The sequence below is a fragment of the Hypanus sabinus genome, chromosome 14 (genome assembly GCF_030144855.1).
Source record: "Hypanus sabinus isolate sHypSab1 chromosome 14, sHypSab1.hap1, whole genome shotgun sequence".
Lineage (NCBI taxonomy): Eukaryota > Metazoa > Chordata > Chondrichthyes > Myliobatiformes > Dasyatidae > Hypanus > Hypanus sabinus.
This window is the reverse complement of record NC_082719.1, coordinates 71,636,922-71,647,272: the sequence shown is the minus strand read 5'-3', so window position 1 is coordinate 71,647,272 and position 10,351 is coordinate 71,636,922. Positions and strand designations below refer to the sequence as shown.

The 10,351-nt window shown below is 39.0% G+C and overlaps 1 protein-coding gene across 1 annotated transcript in view; it reads left to right on the top strand.

The window, feature by feature from the left end:
- Positions 1-1,241: 1,241 nt before the first annotated feature.
- ndufs4 (NADH:ubiquinone oxidoreductase subunit S4) overlaps positions 1,242-10,351 on the top strand; it is a 100,801-nt gene continuing 91,691 nt past the window's right edge. Inside the window, exon 1 of the mRNA XM_059989430.1 lies at positions 1,242-1,468. Coding sequence (XP_059845413.1) covers positions 1,257-1,468 — 212 coding nt within the window. The 5' untranslated portion in view covers positions 1,242-1,256. The remainder of the gene's footprint in view (positions 1,469-10,351) is intronic.

Genomic DNA, 10,351 nt, shown 5'->3' with positions numbered 1-10,351 from the left:
TTAGGACATTTTGTTATGACCAATTGGCATGATCCTAGTGAGGCTACACCTGGAGTATTCCAGTGTATGTGGTTTGGTTGCCATATTATAGGAGTGATGTGATTTAACTAGAGAGTTGCAGAAAACGTTCACAAAGATGTTGCCAGACTTGTGGCAATTGAGTTATCAGGAGATTCTGGATAGGCCAGGAGTGTTGTCCCTGGAGAGAAGGGGGCCAAGGAGTGGCCTTTTAGATCAAAATCATGAGGGACAGTGACAAGTTAGATTGTCATAGGCTTCTTCCCTAGATAAGGAAGTCTAAATCTAGAGGAATGGTTTCAAGGTGGAAGGAGAAAGATTTACATGGGAGCAAAGAGACAAGTTTTTCACACAGAAATTGGTAGGCAAATGGAATGAGCAGTCAGATAACGTGGTAGAGGTGGGTACAGTTACAATACTTAAAAGATATTCGGACTGGAAAGGCTTAGAGGGCTACGGGCCGAATGCAGTCAAACTGAACTAGCTCAGGAAGGCACAGGTGAATTGTATCAAATAACCTGTGTAGCTCTAACTCAATGAAATATTGTATGTTATAACAAAAAAAGGAACCAAGTAATAATATATGATAATCCTCCCCCACCACAGCCCCTTGCATTAGAAATTTATGGATTAGTGTTCCAGGCCGATGACCTGTTGAACAGTTTGTTTCTTGTTACACACACTGTACTCTGTACAGACTGTCACTCATTGTTGATTACCTGTATGTACATTGGATACCCTCATTCTAATAGTCCAATTCAGACAACACACAAAAAAAAACTTCCATATATATAAAATGCTTTGGAAGGTCTTCAAAACAACACGTTATTTTAAAAAAGGGATGAGTAGATTAAGATTTTACATTTCATCGTTAAAATGGACCACAGTGGTATATTTCTTAAATAAGCTAAATGATTTGTTCACCACAATAAATCCACATTAGGACAGAGACACACATAATTCTGCAGATGCTGGAAATAGAGACATAGAAAACCTACAGCACAATACAGGCCCTTCGGCCCACAAAGTTGTGCTGAACATGTCCCTACCTTAAAAATTACTAGGCTTACCTATAGCCCTCTATTTTACTAAGCTCCATGTACCTTTCTAAAAGTCTCCTAAAAAAAATCTGCTTCTGTGTGTTGCTCAGTCTACATTAAGATATTTTATTTGCTTTGGAGCAGAAAAGTGGGGCAGTTGCGAGGAGTAAACTTATTTCAAGACACAAGAGAGACTAGATGTTGGAAATTTGGACCAGCGCACGAAGTCCTGGGGGTACTTTATTTCGAGATGCGGTCGCATTTATGGGATGTGTATCTGACGGACGTCAAGAACCTCGGTGCTCGCCGTCGATTGTTATCGAGTCGAAAATGGCCGCCTCAATGTCAGTGCGTCTGAAGCAGGTCGGTCTGTTGCGAGCTCTGTCCCGGTGTTTGCCGAGTTACAGCAGGTAAAGGTTTCTTTACACTCGCCGACATATGGCTACCACCGTTAAAGCTAGGACCGTTGTACAGTTTAATGGTGAATCCGTTCACCACAGTTCAATGTCGCAGCTGATGCAAAATATCCCAAGCGTAGGAGCTGTTGTATCTTTGTTTTTTTAAAATATTTTAAATCTCAGTCAGTGGTGTGTCATAGTTGTTTACTGCTTTTCACGTAAATACCTGTTGGGTTCAAAAGGCTGTGAATCTGTCCAATGGAAGCTCCACCTACAAGGCGCTGCTCTTGGCGCATGCACGCTTCTTGTTGCTGAGCAATGTGGGCAAATAAATGACTTTTGGATTAAGTTGTTTTTATTGAAAGTGCTGCATAACCTCGAGTGACGTGTTATTTGAAATGAGAATATATTTTACAAAAGTAAGTTTTTTGGGGGTTGGCATTTTTATATTTTTCCTATTTTGAGAGGAAGATTTCTTTTGTTGAACAGCTGAAAGACGCACAATCCATGTGGATACTAATCATCTCTAGCCAAGTGCATCTGCTGCTAAAACTCATTTTCAAAACTTTTTGTTTCACTAGATGGCCTGTTCAGGGGTATGTTGTCAAAGTGTAAGAATTAGTTTAGCATTGTTGATGTAAACAGGAGCATGTGTATCCCACCACCACCTTCCTGAAGTTGTTGTCATAAGATCATGTCACTAGGTACTCTATTTCCTTCATGTTCTCTGACTCGTCATTATTTGAGGTTCAGCCTACTATTATGGTATCATCGGCAAGCTTGCAGATGGAAATGGAGCAGAATCTGACCTCGCAGTCATGAATGAATAGGGAGTGGAGTAGGACACAGACGCCCACAACTTTATGGGGTACCGGTTTTGAGAATCTTCATGGTGGAGGTATTGTTCACTGCCCTTACAGATTGTGGACTGTTGGTCAGGAAGTCAAGCATGCAGTTGGGAAGGGTGGTGTTGTGTTGCAGGTCTAGGAGTTTGTAGATGAATTTGTGCAATTATAATTTAAAGTGAATTTGTAATTAAGGTACATATATGTCACCATATACTACCCTGAGACTCATTTTCTTGTGGGTATTCACAGTAAATACAAGAAACCCTTTAAAATCAATGCCAAACTACAGACAACAAAGACAGACAAACCAATGTGCAAAAGACAAATTGTGCTAATAAGAAAAAGAAACAAAATAATAAATATTGTGAACATGAATTGTAGAGTCCTTGACAGTGAGTCCACAGGTTGTGGAATCAGTTCATTGTTGGGGTGAGTGAAGTTATCCACTCTGGGATTTTCCTCCTCCTCTAGTCGATAATCAGTTCTTTGGTTTTGCTGACATTGAGTGAAAAGTTCTCGTAGTGGCACCATTTGGCCAGATTTTCAGTCTCCCTCCTATAGTAATGAAGTTGAAACTGTAGTCAATAAACGATATTTTACCACTGACATCTTCATTGTCCAGATGCTTCGTAGGTTAGTGTGGGGCAGCGAGATGGCATCCACCATGGATGACAGTGGCCTTCTTAAGCATATGAAGTAGGGAGAGGTTAAACATGTCAATAAATAACCCCCCACTAGCTGATCTGTGCAGTATCTAAGGACACACGCCAGGGACACCATCCAAGCCAGATGCTTTTTTTCACTGATCTCATGTCTGTAACTGTGATGGTAGTTCAGGTGCATTACAGCTTATTGGACATGGATAGTGACATATCAGTCCCCCTTCTGTTAAAAACAGGCAAAGAATGATTTGAGCTTATCAGGAAGGGATGTGCTGTTGTCAGTGATGCTGTCTATTTTGTAACATGCATATGTTGTGTAAGCTCTGCCACAGCTGGCAGCTGGTCTGAAACTTAATTTTTGCACTGGTATTGTCTTTTGGCATCCTTGATAGCTTTATGAAGGTTATATCTTGATTTCTGTTATAGATTACAGTTACCTGATTTGAACGTTGCAGTACTAGACCTAGGGAGTGGATCTGCTCGTTCATCCATTATTTCTAGATTTACCTCTTTACAACACAATCCTCTAAACACTTGCAGGTAAAGTCTGTGACAGTGGTAATATTCTCATCGAGATTGGCTGCTGAGTCTTTGAATATGGACCAGTTTACTAACTCAAAGCAGTTGGAGGGCAACTGATCTATTTTGTAACACCAGTACTGTACAACTTCCACTACTGACTCCTCATGTTTCAGTTCTTGTTTTCTACATAGAGAAGGAGCACAGCCTGGAGGTATGATTTACTGAAGTGTCGGCTGGGGTTAGCTCATTAGAAGTTTTTGGCGGTTGTGTAGCAATGGCAAAGGGTGGAAATAAAAGGGGCCTTTTCTGGTTGTCTACCGGTGACTAGTTGTGTTCTGTAGTGGTGGATGTTGGAGCAGCTTCTTTTCATGTTATATGTCTATGATTTGGATGATGGCTTTGTGGATAATTTTGAGCATGATACAAAGATAGGTGGAAGGGCAGATAGTGTTGAGGAAGCAGGGAGTCTGTAAAAGGTCTTCGATTAGGAGAATGGGCAAAGAAGTGACAGTTTGAATATAGCGTGGGGAAGTGTATGGTCATGCACTTTGGGAGAAGGAATAAAGGCGTAGACTATTTTCTGTATTTCTGTATAAATACAGAAATCAGAAGGGTAAAGGGACTTGGGAGTCCTGGTGTGGGTTTCCCTAAATGTTGATGTGTGTTGAGTTGGTGGTAAGAAAGGCAAATGAAATGTTAACATTAATTTTGAGAGAAGTAGAATATTAAAGGAAGGATGTAATGCTGAGAGTTTATAAGGTTTTGTCAGACTGTGATTAGAGTATGGTGAACAGTTTTGAGCACCTTATCTAAGAAAGGAACTGCTGGCATTGGAGAGGGTCCAGAGGAGGTTCATGAGAATTATCGTGGGAATTAAAAGGATTAACACATGAGCAGTAGATGATTCTGGGCCTGTACTTGCTGGTGTTGAGAATGAGGAGGGATCTTGTTGAAACCTATCTAATATTGAAAGGCCTAGATAGAGTGGACATGGACAGGATATTTCCTATAGTAGGGGAGTCTAGGACCAGAGGGCACAGCCTCAGAATAGAAAGGCATACCTGAGAACAGAGATAATGAGGAATTTCTTTAACCAGAGTGTAGCGAATCTGTGAAATTCAGTCAGCATCTTGTTGAGTTCCTCCAGCAATTTGTGTGTGTTGTTCAGGTGTTAGACCATAAGACATAGAAACAGAATTAGACCATTCGATCCATCAAGTATGCTCCACCATTCAGTCCTGGCTGATTCATTATCCCTCTCAAGTTCAGTTTCTTGCTTTCTCCCCATAACCTCTGACACCCTTACCAATTAAAAACTTATCACCTCCTCTTTAAATATGCTCAATGACTTGGCCTCCAAAGCAGTCTGTGGCAATGAGTTCCATAGACTCACCACCCGCTGCTCTATTCTCATCTTCACTTCTGAGATTGTGCCCTCTGGTCCTAGACCCACTACAGGAAACATTCTTTCCACATACACATACAAACAAGCTGGATGAACTCAGCAGGTCAGGCAGCATCCATTGAAATGAGCAGTCAATGTTTCGGGCAGAGATTTCAATGGATGCTACCCGACCTGCTGAGTTCATCCAGCTTGTTTGTATGTGTTGATTTGACCACAGCATCTGCAGTGTACTTTGTACTTACTTTCCACATACACTCTACCTAGGCTTTTCAATATTTGATAGGTTTCAGTGAAATCCCCCTCATTCTTCTAAACTCCCGTAAGTACTGGTCCAGAACCATCAAATGCTCCTCAAGTATTAACCCTTTCGTTCCAGGGAGCATTCTCATGAACCTGCTCTGGGCCCTCTCCAATGTGCCAATACATCTTTATAAGATAAGAGTCTCAAGCCTCTTGTGTTAGGGATATTGCAGTTTTTTTCAAGGAGTCTTTAAGAATTGTTTTTTCTATTTGTTTTGTGATCTTTTCCTGGTGACAAAGCTCTGAATAAATTATTGAAAAGCTTCACCCAATTCTCCAATGTCTGTAGTGGAAGGGCACCTGTCATTCTTGTAAAGTTCAGTCCAGAAACAGCACAATAATTGATTTTAACAATCCAAGAACAATGTTGGCTGTGGGCCCATTTAAGATGGATCCTGTATGCTGGCCCAACCAGGAATTCCTACATTCCATCATAGAATTGTTTAAAAATAAGGAATCATGAACAATTCTTGATATTGTGGATATATCAGATGAGTAAATTTCCCCCAAGAGTTAAAGCATGGAAAGAGGATTGCATAGCATTGAATTTGTTTGGAGTTTTCAAGACACTTATTGGCTAGATGAAGGAAAACTTACTTCAGCTGGGAGTCTAAGAATAAGAATCTATATTTATTAAAAAATGGAGTAGTTTCCTTCTGATAGAAATGCACAGAACAATAAAAATTGAGCGATGCAAAATCTAATTGAAGTCATGATGTACGATTTTGTATATGAGACAGCTTTCTCTGAAGCAAAATTACTCAGGAGCATGGACAGTGGTCGCAAATGATGTCAAGCTCTTCGTTTACTTTGTCCAACGGTATAACTGATCCAGGGATCCATTTGCTTCAAGGTTTTTTTATTGGTACGTACCAGATTTAAACGTGTAGAATTGGGGAGGGGTGGAAAAAAGGATTTAAAGATGCATATCAAAAATAACTGTTTACGGGCAGACTTTTGTGTAGACTGTTGGAACAGCTGCAGTGAACAGAAAAAAAGAATTCTGGAAATGCTCGGCAGGTCAAGCGGTATTTCTGGAGTATGAAGTAGAGATGATCATTTAGGTCATTGACCTGAAACAGTTTTGTTAAAATTTGCTAATGCTGATGATGTAACATTTTCCACTGATGCCATATACCTAATAGAATATGAAAAGTTGTTAATATCTTATTTGGATTTCATGTAAGCACCATCTAATTATAAAGTGGGTGGATCCATGTTGAAGATTGAGGTGAGTGACATTGGGAAGGGAAACTGCAAAAGTTCCTAACGAATGAATGAAAGAATATTCAGAATCAGAATCAAGTTTATTATCACCGGCATGTGACATGAAATTTGTTAACTTAGCAGCAGCGGTTCAATGCAAAACATAATCTAGCAGAGAGAGAAAAAAATAATGACAATAAATAAAATAAAACATAATAAATAAACAAGTAAATCAATTATGTATATTGAACAGATTTTTTTAATGTGCAAAAAACAGAAATACTGTATATTTTTTTAAAAAGTGAGGTAGTGTCCAAAGCTTCAATGTTCATTTAGGAATCGGATGGCAGAGGGGAAGAGGCTGTTCCTGAATTGCCGAGTGTGTGCCTTCAGGCTTCTGTACCTCCTACCTGATGATAACAGTGAGAAAAAGGCATGCCCTAGGTGCTGGAGGTCCTTAATAATGGATGTTGCCTTTCTGAGTCACTGCTCCCTGAAGAGGATTTGGTGAAATGATCATGAGGATGCATGAGGAGTGAGTTAAAGACAAAATTAAAAGCCGGATGAAGAAATGGTAGTGATGGCTATTAAGGCTGTATTTCTAAAACTGGACAGGAAAGGCAGCCTGCTTGGTAGCTCCTTACCTTGTCACTCTGAACCATTTGCAGTCAATTCAAAGAAACACAAAGGTAAGAATGCGCAAGAGACTAAAACAAAAAAGCAGGTGGGAGATTATGGGCCATGAGAGAGCAGCTCTATATATCCTGGTACTCTGCTGTTCTAATGAGCTATATTGAGATTGTGAGCTTTGGCCTTCATGTTCCAAGCACCCAGTTAAATATGAGTTAAAATAATTGCTATTTTTAAAAGTTCTGACTCTTACTGGAAATGTGAGTTACTTTGGAGATTTGACATTAATATCTCTTTATCATTTGTGACAATTTAGAACATTCCTTTGTTAAAAGTCTCATCCATGGGCTGTTGCATGGAATCCATTTTCACATTCTAATGGCTTAATTTTTGCTGCAAAGTTCTGAAGAGGAACTTGTAAATCCCCAGGCACTCTTTAGTAGATGCAGTCACTCAATTTCTAATTTGCTTCTTTCTCTGTCCCCATATGTTTGTTCATTTATGTCCTTTATAATATCCTTAATGCCTTATGGATGATTGAGTTGAATTATATTCTTTATATGGTAAGTCTGTATGGCTGGTCAGCGGGAAAAAAGTACCAAAGATAGTGTTGAAAGTCTGGATTACTGGTTCTGATCAACCAAATCAGGCCTCCGGCTGGAAAAAAATGTTGGCTGATGATCTGTCATAAGGTTTGTAATTCTATTTTCCTGTCTAACCATTTTTCTGCTCAAAGGCATCTGATACCATTAGGATTGCCGGATCTGCTTTAACTGATTACAAAAAAGCATGGAAAGATGTCACTTATTTATTCAAAATTGAACAGAAATCTCTAATTTCTGCAAGAGTTCAAACTTTATAATATCTTGTTAGATGACAATATGTATCATCTGTTTGATAAAGCTGTAACTTGATTTTACAGTCACTTCCCTTTGTTCTTGAAAACTTAGATTGTAGAAATAATTGGGAAACTTCTTGTGAAACTGATTATGTTTTGCAGAAACATTGCAGCCTGATTCAGAAGTAACTGATTTAATTAATTCTCATGTAAGCAGATGCACTCTGGAGTTTTCACCATTTATCAATCACTGCTATATTTGGTAGTTAAAAGGTGAATGTTTTAGATGACGTGCCGAATCTTTGCAAACTCTTAAGGGAGCGGAGGTGCTGCCATGCTTTCTTTGTGATTGCACTTGTATGCTGGGCCCAGGACGGATCCTTTGAAATGATAACATAAAGGAATTTAAATTTGCTGATTTGTTACCACTTTTGATTCAACTTATGACAACGGTCTGATGGTTTTGGTGCTGTGTTTAGCCACACAGTCATAACTGTGAAGTAAGAAGAGCAACCGTTACACAGCCTTGTTGTGCAACTGTGCTGACTGAGATTGTGGAGGGGATGTTTCTAGTCTGAACTGATTGGGGTCTGCAAGTGAGGAAATCGAGGATCCAATTGCACAAGGAGGTATTGAGGTCAAGTTCTTAAAGCTTATTGAAGTTTTGAGGGGATGATAGTATTGAATGCCAAGCTGTAGTTGATAAAGAGCATCCTGATGTATGCATCTTTGCTGTCCAGATGTTTTAGGGTTGAGTAGAGAGCTAATGAAGTGACATCTGCTGTGGACCTTTTGCACTGGTAAGCAAATTGGAGCAGATCCAAGTCGCTTCGTAGGCAGTTGATATGTTTCATCACCAACCTTTCAAAATACTTCATCACTGTGAATGGAAGTTTTGCTGGACAATAGTGATTGAGGCAGGTTACTACATTGTTCTTAGGCACCAGTATAGTTGAAGCCTGATTGAAGTAGGTGTATATTGTAACATAATATTGAAGTAGTTTGATGTGAGGAAGATATTTTCTCTTGTTCGATAGTCCGTATTCAATAATCTCTCTTTACAAATGTGCTACCTATTTAAGCCTAAGGATATTTTCTTTGTGAGCTGAGTTTCTTGACCCTTTTGGATTTTCTTCATTCTCTTTCCGAATGCCACGGAAATGAAGTCTTTGAATATTTTTCATACTGATGGAGAGGTCTTTGACCATAGTGAAATATTATAGAAGGTTCTATCAACTTATATATTGCATATATTAAATTGCTGAGCAGGCGGGAGGGGCTGAGTGGCCTGCATTGACTTCTATTTATGTTAACGTGTATTTTGTTTTGGGAGTAACATTAAGTTATTACTTAAATAGCTTTTCTAAGTGTATTTATTCTTAGCTTGCATCAGATTAGATATCGTAGAACACTGGTTGAGGTATGATGTTATTTTTCAACAGTTATTTTGAAAGTAATAATTTTTGAACAGGCTTTCTAAAATGCTTTATTTCATTCTGTGTCTGTTATACTTTTATTAATAGTAATAGAGTGAATACATGTAAATTAGCAACAGGTCTCACCCTTTTTCCTTAAGTCCATCATTGTTATTAATTCATTAATAGTGATAATTTCTGTTCAAAATTACCATGGCACACATAGGATTAATGGCATCTAACGGCAACTCCTTTGCTTGCAGAATTTCTTGTAAGATTTTCATCAGTTTGGAGCCACGCACTCAGAAAGGTTCACCGCCCCTGTATTAGCATAAGATGATTTCCTTTCCCTTTTCCACTTCTAATTTTTCTTTTCAGTATCTGCTTTGGATTTTATGGTTAATGGAGTTTACAAATTGTGGTTTTGACAGCTTGAATTTTATGTATGTGTTTATTTATTTAGAAGTAGAGATACTGGGTGGAATAGGTCCTTCTGACCCAAAGAGCTGCACCCCCATCCCTAAGCAAACCACTTATTTAACAAAAGCAGATTCACAGGGTAATTTACAATGTTCAATTAACCTACCAAACAGTATATCTTTGGACTGTGGGAGGAAAATCAAGCACCCAGAGGAAACCCACGTAGTCACAGGGAGAATATTGAACTCCTTACAGATGGCACCAGAATTGATGAACTCCGGCGCCCTGAACTGTAATAGTGTCACACTAACTGCTGAGCTACCATGGCGCCCTATTTGTTAATGCATAACTAAGTATGCCCAAGTCTTCTTGATTTTCCACATCCTTCCATCTCTCTAACCTAAACTTGGATCACGGTCTTATTCCCAAGAATGAATATTCAGGATAAACAGCACAATAACTGATTTTGCCCCTACAAATTTGTTTTGTATGGAGACCAGTAATTGAACTGTGTAGACGTAATAAGGGTGAAATACTGTTAATTACAGGCTGTCAGCATTAGTTAGAGCAATTTGAATTAAATTACATGTATGACACAGAAGTAATTCACTGATAATAATACAAGAAAATAGCAGAAATGCATTAGGAA